General features: G+C 40.3%; 1 protein-coding gene across 1 annotated transcript; it reads right to left on the bottom strand.

Annotated features, from left to right (window-relative positions):
* Window positions 1-169: 169 nt before the first annotated feature.
* slc35g1 (solute carrier family 35 member G1) lies at window positions 170-15,931 on the bottom strand. Its single transcript, XM_042398207.1, has 5 exons — window positions 14,695-15,931; window positions 12,884-13,064; window positions 8,394-8,528; window positions 7,849-8,045; window positions 170-3,629 (listed from the first exon to the last, which is right to left on the bottom strand). The coding sequence occupies exons 1-5, from the start codon at window positions 15,002-15,004 to the stop codon at window positions 3,205-3,207; spliced, it is 1,248 nt and encodes a 415-aa protein (XP_042254141.1). The 5' UTR covers window positions 15,005-15,931; the 3' UTR covers window positions 170-3,204.
* Between the last annotated feature and the right edge of the window lie 30 nt (window positions 15,932-15,961).

Genomic DNA, 15,961 nt, shown 5'->3' with positions numbered 1-15,961 from the left:
TGCTGGGATCACATCAGTAATTAAAACACAGTGGGCATATTTTGCTTTTATTTCATATGTAGACAGAGTGTACTGATAATGTTGTACATTGACCCCAAATCAATCATCAAACTCTACTCTACTCTTTAAAAACAATAGATGGGTTCAGAATTCTGTTAGTTTTTAAAAAAAAAATTAATTGGTATTGACAATATAATGTCATATCAGTGCAACCCTAATAAGAATAATCCCTCTCGTTGCTCTTGTTGCATAATGTTTGTGCAGTTAAGTGCAATTTCCAAATAGAGTAAATTACATGTAAATAAAAATAAAATGAGGTCAATCTATAGTGCTTTCTCTAGTATAAAATGGGAGCTTTGCTTTTTTAAGTTTTACATATGACAATGTGTGCCAAGCCATATAGGGCCATTGTAGATCTAAATATTCCCCTTGGAATCAGTTTGACTTTTTAAAGAAGAGAATAAAAGTAAACAAACATATATCACTGTCATATAGGTGTCACATTCAGACCCCTGTTAACAAAATAATGATGTGCAAACTCAAGAGTTCAGTTATTAGTGATATACAGTATACTGTATAAACGGAAGAACTATAATTGGAGGCAAGTCTGATGATGTAACTGTGCTGACACAAGAACAGAAACAGCAGTGTGTGAAAAATAGCAAGAATGACTTTTGGAATATCAAGTAGAAGTCTAGCAGCTCTAATCGCCTGCCTTTCCTAGCTGTATTGCACCCAATTAAACATGGAGGACTGCAGTTGCACTGTGACTTCATCAGCCACAACAGCAGGAAATTACTCGCTAAAAGCTACAAATACAGAAGTATACCAAACACAACACAGAACGTGCTGCTGAGCTAAAAACCCCGATCCCTTGATATCAGTAAGTTTTGGGGTTTCCTACATACAATAACACATCAAAATGATCTCTTATTCACACTGCAACTAAGGACAGTGATACACAAGGCAGACAATATTGCTTTTAGCACAAGATTCATTCTATTTTTGCTCTGAAAAATTCCAAAACACTATATTTTAAGACTATTTTAAAGTCTCACTTATTATTTTTTTACTGGGAGTTTTACTCATCGACTAATCCTTGTAGGATAATCATAAGGTGAATACAGACATTCTCAACTTGGCACAGGAATCACAAATAGCTGTTTTTCTAGTCAGTGAGTCTATCACAAAAAACGATACTACAGGTAAAACTGAGTGGTGCAGGTTATATGATGTGCATGTCCATACTAAAAAAACAACAACACTGTTACATTGTAGTTTCACCTCTCATCTTTCCTTTCTAGGTCCTTTAGTTAATTGAAGAAGTTCTTAAAGCAATCCTTGTGTGCAGCTGTTCGGATGATCAATTCATGTGTTGAACGTTAGTGGCAGGCTACTTTCTCTACACTCTAGCAAAGACAAAGTGCAAACCTTAGAGGATCACAGAAAAGATATTTTTAGACTCTTGTGAACACTAATTAGATGCTTTAGCTCAGATGAGATGGTAAAGAAATCAGTGTGGTCATCAGGGGATAAGGTTCATGTCTTATGTGCTTAATTTTTTAAACTTTTAAAGCATTTTAAAAATAATTTCTTATTGAGTTGACTTGTTTTTCAGAAGCACCCTGCTTCACATTCATATTGATATGCACAATCACACCTGAGAGCTGCCCAGTAGCAAAAGCCGATAGTTTCTGAGCATCTCCACTAAGGGAAGCTGAAGGATAAAGTTCCCTGTTTAAGGCACTTCAAGATATAGTTGAGAAATGATTAAGAAGGGTTTCCACCAGTGTATTCAAAGCCCGGTGGCCTATTGTGCATGAGTTGACCCCCCGCTGGGCCTAAGCATCAGGGATTTTTTTTAGAATGTATTTTAAGATGTATTCTAAACTATAATGTGTTGTATAAGTAGCGTAGCTCCTTTAAGGAATAGCTCAGTGCCTAGCGATTGTGCGGTCTAGAGAGAGTGAGAGCATGTGTGCGACGGTGAGGTTGCAGCTACCAGAGCAACCTGCTTACCATCCGAGAGCAGGCAGAGAGCGGGAGAGTTTCTACCAAAAACAAGCACCAAGACCTTGGGACACATGAGAGCAGCTGCTCACTAACAGCTACATGTTTACAGCAGAGAGCAGGAGGGAGGACAGATGTCTCTGTCCACTACTCAGTGCACAATTTAACTTTTCTGGTGGAAACCCTGATTAAGCTTACAGTGTATATCAGATCCATGTATTGGATAATAAGTTATATTAACTTATCATATTTTGATATATCAAGAGAAAACAGCAACGATGAAAAGGAAAATCAGTGTGGTGGGAGATCCCTGAGAGAATCTTACATGCATGACCCTGTTTTTAAGTAAAAAATTATGAATTTTGGAATTTTGATTTCTAGTTTTATTACTTGAGTCGATGTTAATTGACAATGTCTTTATAATAAATCCTTTATATTTGCTAAAAAACTGTAATGAATCTGATGTTAAGTGCTAACACTGCTTATTTGGTTTGCATCGCATATTTCTTTCTCTTACAGTGTGATTGTAGCTGTATTCTAAGCACCCCAGCTATATATAATACTGTATTTTTTGCAGCTACTCCTTTGATAATGTCTATTACATACCAAAATACAATGAAATATACAGTCACAACAAAGGCTATGTAGTATACTTTTTTAGTATACTATGATTGCTGAGTCATTTAACACAGTCTGAATGGTCCCAATGCAATATAACTCTTTGGCTATGTCATTCAGGTTAAAGCAAAGGGAAAATGGATCTGGGGGTATCTTTCATTAAACTGCTTCATTATAGTGAAATTACACTTTCACCCCATTTAGGCAGTGCACATTTTATCAAAGAAAACAGGAAATACCTGTTGAATAAGAACTGAGTTAGCTACATAGGCTCCAGGGGAGCAGCAAAAGGTTTGGGGCAGCAAGGTTGAACTGCTGTTCTCATAACAATTGCATAACAATAAATTATGCATGTTGATTCTCAAGAATCAATATGTATAGATATAAAGAATGCACTTTAGAACTACCACAAGCTCATAACTGACCTCTGCTAGATTATCCTTCTATATTTCTGTTTTAATTCTCCAAAGAACATAAACCTTCTCAGGTTTGCATGTAAATAACAAGTAAAATACAGAATAAATCAAGAACATATGATAGTGAAAAAAGAATAAATAGTAAAGTATGTAAAGATTTCTATGTTGCTCCTCCCCCCTTGCGACTGTTGGTGTACCACTTCCTAAGTGCTACTCCACTGGTGCTCACCACTACGCACAGCGCCCCTCCGAGGCTCCACCAGGTCGGTGCACGGTTAAAGAAAATGAACTGGAAGATGAATGCCAGCACCACATCCACAGTCCTCATCAGAGCCACGAGTCCAGCCTTCTCGATCTGCAGGGCCTTTGTGAGGAAGGTTTGGCCAGCGATACCCAGGACTGCAATCAGCATCAGCATCCAGCGATCACGGCCACAGAATGGGATTTTCCATTCCCCAAGGACGGAAACAGTGATGATGCACTCAATGAAACCGATGACAGCATAGTACCAGACTGAGAGGTAGTAATGGACACTTTTCCCCATCTTGCGGAGGACAACAAATGTACAAGCAGCCCCAAGCGCTCCTGAGAATAAATAAAAATATAAGAGACCAGATGAATGCACCAATCAGCAGAATAATAAAAAGCAACAAATTGAAAGCACAAATACAACGTATTTTCAAATCTACTGCTTCACAGCTACATATCTGTCACTGAATTCATAGGATTATTTGAGTTAATTAACAAAATATTGACTGAAACTTGTTATTGTTCAGACTCCTCTGACATATCTGACATGCTTTAGTTTTTCTACTGAAGTCCCAGCAAGGTCAGAGAGTAGAGGAATATATCACCCAAAATTAAGAGATGCACGAAATTAACTTCTCCTCCATTTTTCTCTATAACGAAAATGGCTCCATCATAACTGCATGACATCCTGTGAATGCCAAAATGCCATTAGTTGTGTGTTGTGGTGGTCAACATATTTGGGGTCAAAGTTCAATTTAGTTGAACCTGATGAATATATCGTCCTTGTAATGTCCTTTCACTGTACAATGTTGCTCTTGCACATTTGTTGTGAAAACAGGGTTCTTCATAAATGAGTGTTGGAAGGATTGTGATGTGTAGGGCTTCACAGGTCAGCTGTCAGTCGGCTTTAACAGCTGTAGACCTTTTGATGGAGTTTGTTGATCAGACTGACAATTAACACAGATTTTTAACTAGATGTTGAATCAGAAAACAAATATAATAAAAAAGTTGGGAGTTATACACTTGAGTTTAATTTGTAATCTGTCTCCACTTATGGTATGAAACTGCAGTGATATTGTGATGGGTCAGATCAGTCCGATCAGCTGCATCGGCCAATCAATAATTGATATCCAATAAGGAGGCATGTCGTCCATTAAAAGAATTCCGTGAAGGCTGCTCTCAGGTATCCTCGCTCATGGCTCCTCAGAGATCCCTCCTCACTGCTCAGAGTAGAAATAAGAGACTTGGGACGGCCTTCAAAATGGTGGACCAGAACAACTTCTGGTTCAAGCAAGGAGCAAGGAAATATCAAATAAGAGACTTGGGATGTACCCCCTCAGAGAGTGGACTCACAGAGGATTACATAACACCCGGTGCAGCCTGTAACCAAGCTACACAGCCTGGATCCGGAGTTCTACTGATCTGCCCTCGGAGTACAGATACGCCACCTTTTGGGGACGAGGCCACACCTCAGCTGCCTTCAACTTGAGTGCCCCCAAAACAGAGTACCAGCAAAACACCGCCTTTGCAACAAAAAGGGAAGGGTTGCACATCACACCATAGCGGTGCAGGCGTGTCCAGTCCTCATCCTCTGATGAGTCAGGTGGACCCCAGCACTCATCCAGAACCACTTCCTCTGACAGCTCAGACGCGGGAGATGCCCGCGGTCACATCAGTCAAAGAAAGATTGGCCCACCAGTCTGCGTTTGCGACAGTTCAACTCCCTCGTGAAGGATGTAGAGCGCTTTGGCCCAGGGAGTCGAGATTCTAGTGTCAATAACTACCTTCAGGAGATTGAACAGACTTACCTCATGCCTCATTGCATGAGAAGCTAAAACTCATCTGGAAAACAACATCCAGGAGTTTTCATGCTTTCATTGAAATGCAACCATCATGTATCCACAGTTATTAAGTTATTCAAGGCTTTGTAGGGTCCTGCGCGAGGAGTACTCATGAAACATCAGCCACCCTTAGCACCATCCAAATCAAGCAGAGGCAATTAGAGTCTTCATGAGAGCACTAAAGGTACTTGAGGAATGCTTACTTCCAGGGAAGTAACGCACTGGGTCTTGAGGAAGAACAAGGTTTCAGGTCCCTCTTCCTCCACAACCTCCACCCCTGAGTGCAAACCCACATTACACTCATGTAAACAGGGTAGATCTACCATGCAGGAGGTCAGAAAGATGGCCCAGATGACATGGCAAACAGTTGTGTGGCCAACTGATAAGGAAGACGATGCAAGCTCTTGGGCATCCAGTCTTCAAAGAGGACGGAGTTAGGACTGGAAGGTTGGTTAATTCCTCCACCTAGAGCTGCACCTCAGAAATGCTCACACCCTCACCAGCAGGGCAGGTGGCAGAACCAGAGGAATGACCACAGTGGCAACCCTCAGGTTCAGGATAGAGCAAGAGGACGAACTCCCTTCCAAAGAAAGGCAATGTCCTCCTTGGTCAGAACCCCAAACAGTGGAACAGGGACAAGGGGAAGGGTCCAGAATCCTCCGGAAGGAGTGAGTTCAGATCAGAGTTCAGCTTAATCCGGAAATTCCTGGCGGACGTGACAAAGCATCCCAATACATCCCGCCGCCCCTCAAAGTAGCCAGACAACTCCCCAAAAGGGACCAACAGCAGTCCTCCGTCAGCATGACTAGGCTGGGTACCTTCCCTCTCAACAGCCAGAGTCTACTTTATAGGCTGGGGGAAGAACCCAAGGGAGACCAAGACACTACCAGAAGCAGTAATGCCCAATACCCGACATGCTCCTCGTTGCAGTTCTTGAGCAACCTTGTCCACAAAGGCAACACTAAGCACATATACACCTCAGTGTTGGTAGGGGAGTGTATGAGCATTCAGGCATTGCTCGACACGGGCTCGGAGATCAGTCTAAGGCCGTATTCAGACCAAATCAGGCGGTGCAGCGAAATTGCCAGTTCTGGCCACTGTGGCACTGCACCAGACTGCGGCTGGAAAGTTGAGCCAGTGTCAACTTTTGAAGAAACGCAACCTGACGTCACTGCGGCTGAAGGCTGCGGTGGCCAATCACAGCTGGAGATCATTGATCAGAGTTGTACACTCTGCCATCAGGGAGTACAAAGACGTTACTAGGACGAGGGGAGGACATTTCTCTTCGTGTGATAACATTAAAAGTTAAGAGTTAGACTCTGCCGTCGGCTTCCCAACTCATTTTAAAAAAAGACAAGAGAAAGAGAGAGAGAGAGCTGAGAGCACCAGTGAGAGAGAGAGAGCGCAGCTATGGTCGAGCAAGCTAGAGAATGAATGAAGAGAGGGAGCACTGCGAGAAAGCCGGTGAATCAGAGCACATCAGAGCTCTAGAGCACAAATAAACATGCCCACAACCCCACACACCTCCGCTCGACCCTGCGGCTGAACGCAGCACCACCTGATTTGGTCTGAATACGGCCTAATATGCACAGACACCTTTTCAGAGGTTGCTGGAGCGGTGATTTCCATCAGAAAACCACTGCAGACCATAACCTGTGATGTGAGCCTCATCAGCTACACACAAAATAAGGCTCCCATAATAAAACATGCTTGGCTTGATCTCACCTTCCAGGAGATGACTCTCATTCATCCCATTTACATCTGTGCCTTTGACACAGAACAACTCATTGGCCAAGACTTGATGGACCAGCTGGCCCCGCTGATTGACTGCCACCATGAGCATATCTGGGCACAACCCTGAAACCAGACAGTCTAGGAAGCAGTCATCAGGCTTCAGATGACCGAGTTGCTTTCATCCAGGATTCTGGAGAAACCATTCCAAGCACTTGAATATTGCTTGAATATTGTTAAAGTCAACCTCTGCCACACAAAGCACTCCAAATTGCCTTCATTGTGTTGTTATTTCATTGATGCTACGGGCTCAGTAACAACAATGTTATGACATGTTATGAGCCTGAATCAGTAAGTTGGTTATCAGTTCCTTGTTTTCCAGAGTGGTGCACCCGGGTGGATTTAATGTGAATGAAATCCTATTCTTAATAACCAATTATTAATTAATTAATTAATTCTGATAACCAAAATTAATCTGAATAACCCTGTTACACCAACAGATACTAACCACCAGTGAGGTCCATTATTTGCGGTAATGTTCTCGAAAGATAATAAATAAGACTGTAGCAGTGAGGAGAAGTTAGCCACACAGCAAAGCTCATAATTTACTCGTCTATCTTCATTTCAGATTTAGGGACAAGAAAAGGCTTCTTCCCACCACTCCAGGGACCAGGGTTCAATTCCCGGCTGGGTGATTAACATAATTGACAGTGTCTGCGGATGGGAAGCCAGTGAGGGATCATGACCACGTCATTGAATTAGCGAATCCGGCTGGTTGGAAAATACAAGCTGCAAATGCAAGCAGCTATAATAAGACTTCTAGCAGAGTGGCTAATGTCACTCTTTGATTTTGTAAGGAGCTGACATGGGGAGAAGCTAGTGGAGGCAGACAAGAACAAGAATTTTAAGCTTCCTCTAATAATTTAACTGATTCATTATGGTCTAAAAAACACAATATATCATTTTCAGAGTCATCTTCTGACCTGCAAAGGCAGCAATAGTCCCCTTGATGTGATTAGTGTAGTTGCCCTCAATGCCATGGACATCCTCGCCAAAGAGGAATGGTGGTCGGGCGATGAGGATGACTCCAGAGAGGGTAAAAACAGTGAAGACACAGTCCCAGATTGTACATCTCTCCTTCAGGAAAATCCAGGCCAGAAGCGAGGTAAAGACTGGGTTACTGAGGGGTCAATGGACAATGGAAGAATGGGTTTAATAAAAAGAGAGTGATTTGAAAAAGTGATCAATATGTAGGTACAATGAAATAAATAAAGAATAGAGGGAAGTTGGGAGAAAATGATGAGGAATGATGATTGTTGTCTTAACAGATTTATCTCATATGAGGAACACAGCCAAGATTTTTTAATGAATTACTGACAAAGAATATGGGAGAGTGATAATCAAGGGTAATGAGGAAAATGTTGGAGGAGGGAGAAGAAAGAATGAGCATGAGAGGGAGATTGATGGTTTGTAGTGTTAGTATAATCTTTACTTATCCACAATCAATTAAATTCCTACCTATTCTCACCTGAACATGATGACAGTGGCATCTGCTAGCGGCATCTGCTGAACGGCATAGAAGAGCAGGATCATGGCATTGGAACCAATGAAACCCCGCAGCACCAGATATACACGTTTATCTCTGGGACCAAGGAAACCTGTCCTGGAGGAGCAGAGATATGAGGATGATGGATGAATGGATGGATGGATGATTAGACTGACAATGTGCATTTCAGAAAGAGAGATGACAAATGAATGTATAGATGGATGGATGGATGCATACATGCATGGGTGGGGCTGAAAAGAGGTGAGCAGAAACATATTTGTTGGTGGACGATTCATGTAAAAAAGAGGAATTGACGATGGACAAATGGACAGATGGATGGACAGGTTGGTGAATGGATATAAGTACAGGTGGTAGTCTTTTGGTATAGTTTTGATTCCTGAGGTCACAATGCGATTCAAAATCATTCCTCTATTCAAAACCAATTCTCAATCAAGTAATAAAACCATAACCTTATCAAAAGACAAGAATGTTTTTTTGGAAATTTGTCAACTCATAATCAAAGATTTTTAGAGGAAAAGAACATTGATACTAAAATGATCTGACTTTCCATCTGTCAATGCATAGATGGAAGCATAGATGGATTGATTGGCTCCATACTATGGAGAGCCCTTTCATTCAAAACTCCACCCAAACTGCGCACCACCTACCCAGTCATCAAACGAAAATTGGGGAATTAAAAACTTTTTTAAAAATGGTTTTGTCACTCAATTTGAAAAAAAGGGTATCAAAGCATTTTCTGACATGAAATAGAATTTATAGAAAAAGCCTCAAAATTCTGTTATTTCATTCGCAAGTTTAATTTTTTTCTTGATAACACGCCCCCTGTCTAGGGTTAATATTAACCCTAACCCTTCAACATTATTAACAACAGCTACAACACTGACGGTTCAGTTATACATAGTCTGTGTCCAGTTTATAAATAAGCACAGAATGGTCTGCACAGAATAAATGCAAGACAACAGTTGTCTGCCTACAACATGCAGGGTAATCTCCCTGATCAAACTTAATAGACTATCCACACCCATGTAATTTCTCAAACCCCCTCTATCCAGCTGGGTTGGGTGGTTGAGTGGTGTGTGCTGTCGACTAGGTGGCGTGCAATGTCTAATTGATTGATTGATTGATTGAGACAGTGTGCAGTTTGAAACATTGAAGATGCACTGCACCAGAGTTAGCTTGAACCTAGTCTGCATCTGTAGTCCCCAACAAAAAACATACAAAAAAACAAAACAAAACAAAAAAAACACACAGAGAACACATCATACAAAATACAAAATACAAAACTACACACAGCACATCACATACACCCAAAATGTCAATTAGAACTTGTAAAATTTAAATCAAGACCATAGATGGAGTTTAGACTCAATGGTCACACAGCTGATTGGTCTCTAGTAGATTTTTTCATTTGGCCTTGAATGTATTGATTGAACTACAGTTCTTCATATCATCGGGTAGGGCATTCCACTGAGTTGTGGCTTTCACAGAGAAAGCTGACTGCCCAAATGCAGTGCAACGAAATGGTATGGTACAATCTTGTATAGAGGATATTCTGGAGGATCTAATAGAAGTTACTGAGCGAGTGTACACAAAGTCACATAGTGGAGGAGGGGCCAAACCATTTAAAATTTTATAAACTAGACACAAATTTGAGGATAATCTAAAATTCTCAAAGCTCAGTAAACTGTATTTCTCCAGTACCCTACAGTGATGGAAATGCATTGGCTTTTTGTCCAGAGTTTTAAGTTTGTTTATATAAGGACTCAAGAGGTCTTATGGCTGCTTCTCCAGCCTGCCCCCAACATGTGATGCAATAAGATATATGGGAAAGAATCATAGCATGCATAAATATCTTGGCTGCGTCCAAAGAGAGACAGTTTCTAATATGTCTAAAATTTGCTTAGTTGTACTTAATGGTTTTAACTGTTTTTTAAACATGTTTCTTAAAGTTCAAATTTGGATCCAGTGTCACACCAAGATATTTAAAATCAGTAACTATGTCAATTTTTTCACCTTTGATGAAAATATCAGTGTTAGGAGGTTGTACCATAGTCTTAGAGAAAAACATACCCTTTGTCTTGTTTACATTTAGACTCAGACATGATTGATCAAGCCAATGTGTGATCCTTTCCAATGCAATTGTTAGCTTTGCAGCAGCTAACTCAGCTGTTTTTGCATGTGTGTACACAACGGTGTCATCTGCATACATTTGTAGCTCTGCATCATGACACTGTTGAGGGACATCATTAATATATAGGATAAATAATAGGGGACCTAACACTGACCCTTGAGGAACACCCATTGTGCACTTCATGTTACTGGACAGTGTGTCACCAACTTTAACCCACTGTATTCTATTAAATTCATTAGAAATGAATGACATCCACGCCAGTGACAATATGACATCCATGCCAGTGCTCTAGATGAGAAGTTTAATTTAGAGAGTTTCGATATTAAAAGATCATGATTGACTGTGTCGAATGCTTTACACAGATCTAAAAATACAGCACCAACTGCTCCTTGTTTGTCAAGTCTCGATTTAATTTGCTCTATTAAGTGCAAGGTAGCAGTTTCGGTGGAATGATTTGCTGAATGATTGTACTGGCGGTATATTTCTTGGTCTATAGTTACTGGCTTCAAGGCGGTCTCTAGATTTAAAAATAGGCGTGACAATGGTACATTTCCAGTCATCAGGAAAGGAGCTGTGTTTAAAAGACAAGTTAATTAAATGAGCAATAGGGGGAGTTAAAATATCTTTATGTGATTTGACAAACATGGTGTCAAATTAGAAAGCATCTCTACTTTTGGAGCTTTTTTAGGAGCTGATGATTTTGTTTACTTGTAACTCATTAGTTTCTACCAGCTCAAAAACCTGGCGTACTTTGAGTTTAAAATCTCCTAAAAATTTTGGGTCCCTCCTTGTGAGATTATCAATGTTTTTCCAGATCAATTTACCGTTGCCTTTTACCTCATTCAAAATATTGAGATAAAAACGAGATTTAGCTTCTCTGAGCTCTTGGATAACTTTGTTCCTTAAACCTTTATAAATCAGCATGTCAGTGTCTCTTCTAGTTTTAATTGCCTTCCTTAGTGCAGCATCTCTAGATTTCATCAGTTTCCACAAATTTTTATTTGTTAATTTTACAGTATTTTTTGAGTCCAGGGTGTGCAGAGAGGCTCCAGCATGCGTGGATTACATTACCAGAAAGGATCCTCTAAGTTTTCTTCTTGTTTTCAAAAAAATACTCTTCTGTTAGCTTCTTTAGTGCTGTATCTCCAATGGAATATTGGTAACAGCAGCTAGCAGTTAGCAGTTGACAGCTAGCTAGTTGTTTTGATTTGAAAAATATATCCAAAAATTAAGTTTTCTTTTCTGTTCTTGCTGATCAATGCTATTCCTTCTTCTATAAAGTCCTTTCTGAAGATTTTTGAGTGTTAATTTGCAAAATGTTCCACTTTTTTGGGTCCAAGTTTGAAATGTAATCAGGAGCTCACTCCCAGTGCAGCCTTTCCTCCGGAATCCATATCACATTGGGTCGTACTCCGCTGACTACTGGGTTGCATGCCATGTCCACTGGGTGGCAGCGCGGGATGACTGGATAGGTGGTGGGTGTCTGGTAACTGGATAGGTGGTGTGAAGTTTGGGTGGAGTTTTGAATGAAAGGGCTCTACATACCTCACAGCTGTGAAAACGTTCGAGCAAATTTCCAAATAGGGGTTATTTGGACAAACTGACCACATATTGGGAATCTAAATGGTTACTTTCTTGCCTGAAAAAATATTAAAACTAAATAAAGTGACATATTAACAGTCCTACAGCAAAAATTACAGTAGCTTTTAGTCATGCATACCCAGTATGCCTTGCGGTCCAACAAAGATACCCGAGGGCCGATCACCTGTCAGGATGGGTCGGGATGCTGAACATGACGTAATTTCCCTGGCAAATCTGAGGGGAAACCAATCATTGCTGGTTGACATAAAACGCATCACTACCGGTGCACCAGCGCGGTAATGTCACACCAGACACTAGATTAAAAAACTCTGTATACTGTGAAATACAGAGAAATTTATCTGGCGGTGATAGGCTTAATCAGCATTAAGTGAACTCGTTTCGCAAGGGCTTGAATGTAACAGACGTTTATATGGACATTTATATGTAAAAGTCCCACACTCCAGCTTTAAACTTGTTTTTATCAACGTGTATGTTAAGCCACAATCCTCGTCCATGAAGTGGGTGGTAAGGCATGAGCACAAATGCAGGAATCCAGAGAGGTAAATTACTGGCAAGGATATGCACCTAATGTACTCACAATATGTAAATTGTTGGTTTGAGAGTGTAACTATAGCTCTTACTATTGCATATACAGTATGTGTAAATCTTAGTGTTGGTATTTAACCTAAACTGTCTAACTGTGGAAATCGAAATGTTTGAGTTTCTCCATCATGCTTACTTGTGGTAGATGAGTAACGGCATAATAAAGAGCATCTGGAAGAAGCAGCGTATGGCGCTGATCTCTATGGCATGGATTCCCTGGATGGTTTTCACCAATAGGGCAATGATGGAGAAGAAAACTGTGGACAGGAAAGCATAGAACAAACCGAGACCTGGACATTTCTTTGGTTTCTCTGAGCCTGTGGAAAAAAACAAAACAAACAAAGGCAGACAGTGAAAAACACAAGGATTGAGTGTGAGGGAAAGAAAGGCAGACATGAGAGAAGAAAAAGAGAGAAGGGGGCCCTATAGGAGGAGTGCCATGTTTACCATATTCCATATTTCATTTAAGTCATGTTGATACAGCAACTGTAGGTTGCAGTGAAACCAAGAGTGTGTTACTGAACTCCATGTGGGCTGGGCAAAAATTCAGCTGCAAAAAACCACAAACAAAAGATCTGCACAAGACAGAGGTGTAGTGTTTGCAAACCCTGCCTGTGGAACAATAAAACTGATATGCTTGCCTGGATTATATTTCAACCTGAGGTGACCCAGGCATCTTTCTTTGTACTTGTCCACAATGCGGTGTCTGTCTGCTATACCGTATATTATATACCATATTTGTCATTTTAACCTTGTGCCAGGCAGAAGACATGAATATCTGTCCTCCACTAATCTTCCAATTGTCATATTGGAGAAGTGCTATCAGCTTTGTTTGTGTATAGTGATTTTTTTCTTAGTTCTACTATATATAATGCCTAATAGACATTTATTGTTACAGTGTACATTAGTATTACAGTCTTACGCTCACTTCTGTTAGTTTTTATTACAGTTTGCTTGCACTCAAAATTTCTGGATTAATTATTAGCAGGTCATTTAAGGTAATACATTGAAATTAAAAATAGAATTGACATTGAAATTCTAAGATTTAAAACAAACTTAATTATAATTTTTTGGAGTTAGTGTACTCGTACACTAACATGTTAATTACAAAGGGGATCCATGCAGTAGTACAATGCATTGCTCATTGTCATTTTACACCAGGTACAAAAGGAAATAATGCCATACTGATACGTAGGGGGATTTAATGCATGTCTCACTTCCTTGTAAAGTTGCGAAATGAAATCATATCTTATTTATAGATGATAAAGGCCTAACCCCGGTACTGTAAAAGTGCACAGTCATTAAGTCTCTCCAAGGGTGATGCAAATGTTAAGCTGGCTTATCAGACCGTAGGCTATAGGCCTAGGCTACACCTAACAACGGAGTTGTTGATATGTTAGGCTTAAACATTAAAGGGGGGAGATATAATATTTACTATTATTTGGAATTAAAGGAATTAAGAGATATGGACTCTTGGCAAGGCCAACCGCAATCAATGCAAATATTGTATTCTGAAATATACGACAATAATAAAGGATCTTTACTAAAAGACAGGTTATTTCATAATGATGCTGTAGAAATTCTGTCATTTTTTGCAGTAAGACTATGGGACCCACATTTACTGCGACGTAAAGCATATTCTGAGTTTACGTAGGCCTAATGTGAACCAGGAAATGCGTGTAAATCTTGTAAAATGTGTAATTTAAAGTGACTTTAACTGTATTTTCCCTCTTTATAGGCTAATAGCCTACACGTCATTGTTACTGATACATGACGTTACATAGTTGTATAACGTGAACAGGAAGTCATCAATCTGATTCTCCAGCCGCTTATCACTTTACTTTTGCATCTTCTTTCCATTACAATGTTAATTAACAACCGACACTGATGTGAAGATGAGGCAGCTTTAATTACATGCCGTTTAACTAAGTGCGTGCACTCTTCTACCTTCACGGGATGCGGGCTCGCTTCTGACGCAAAACGCCGGCGGGCAAAGCGTTTTCTTCTCGCTGCCTTCCGGTGAATTTTCGCTTCCCGTCGCCTCCTCTTTCTCCACGGCATCTTCTTCACAATCACTCGACACACGACGAGGGTTACTTCGCAAGTGAATCCTCTCTGCCGTCCGTTCATCATCGACACACTCGTCGAGGTCGTCGGCGTTGTTCTCGCCATGGCTGTCAACTTTGTGAAACACTACTGTTATGTCGTCTGTTACGGTTAAAGCCCGCTCTTGTGTCCAGTGGTTACAGTCGCCCATGGTAAGATGTGTCGGCTGGGCGGCAGCATGCCTTGGACACAGTACTGTCCGCCTTCGGTGCCCTGAGTGACTGGGAAGACAAGGTTAATGACTAACCTTGGCAGCAGCATACAAACTCCCATGCGTTGGTTACTTTACCCACAGGGGGGCAGAACTGAACCTGCAGCAACTCTGCTGGACAACCAAAATATTACCCAACGTTTACGCCCATTGATCGCACAGGGAGGTAACTTAGTGGAGGTTTTAGCCAACCAAAACTCAAGTTTGAAGGCTGAAAAACATCTCGATGAAATATGTTTATGTAGACTCCATGATTATAGTTCCTAATTTTGACCTAATATATATGTCACAACCATGCCCTACCGTATAGTAAGTCAAAATTACAACTTATGACTATCACACATCTTTATTTTCAGTTTAGAACAAAGTAAATGTAATATATATGACATATAATAACTGTGAGCTATAAACAGGATGAAAAAATAATTACTATGAGATACATGTTTCCTAATTTGTCATATATTTATGTCTTAGCTGGTATGGGTTTAGAGGCTGAAAGTATTTGAGGGTTGTTGTTTTTTTTTTTGTTTTTTTTACCCCTAATGGCTCCACTATTCAAGGTCATAGTTAAACCCTTTCTATTTACCACCACCACAGTGGGTGCCCACAATGCACTAACATACAAAGTCAATATACTGTATTGTCAGTATTAGCAAAACACTGGTTAACACTTAACTTTAAGTCCCTCTATTTAGCATTTATAAGCAACAGGCTATATAAACACTTAATAAATGGTTTATAACACACTACAATGTAGTTATAAGCAGATATGTGTTTATGAATGTATTTGTCAACAACTATAAATCCTTTTGCGGACACCCAAAAGTGGAGGCTGGTGTATAAAAACGGATACTGTAATGAATGTCAATATAGTAAAACACAGCTGTAATAATAGAA

Source organism: Thunnus maccoyii, chromosome 20 (genome assembly GCF_910596095.1).
Source record: "Thunnus maccoyii chromosome 20, fThuMac1.1, whole genome shotgun sequence".
In the NCBI taxonomy this organism is placed as follows: domain Eukaryota; kingdom Metazoa; phylum Chordata; class Actinopteri; order Scombriformes; family Scombridae; genus Thunnus; species Thunnus maccoyii.
This window is presented reverse-complemented; position numbering and strand designations above follow the sequence as displayed.

What these genes read in the sequence shown, in the direction of transcription:
- slc35g1 (XM_042398207.1), bottom strand. Translation starts at nt 15,004, where the DNA reads ATGGGCGACTGTAACCACTGGACACAAGAGCGGGCTTTAACCGTAACA. An exon ending in CGAGCCCGCATCCCGTGAAG is followed by an intron (nt 13,065 to 14,694) that starts GTAGAAGAGTGC and finishes TTTTTTCCACAG; the next exon opens with GCTCAGAGAAACCAAAGAAA. An exon ending in GACTATTGCTGCCTTTGCAG is followed by an intron (nt 3,630 to 7,848) that starts GTCAGAAGATGA and finishes ATTTATTCTCAG; the next exon opens with GAGCGCTTGGGGCTGCTTGT.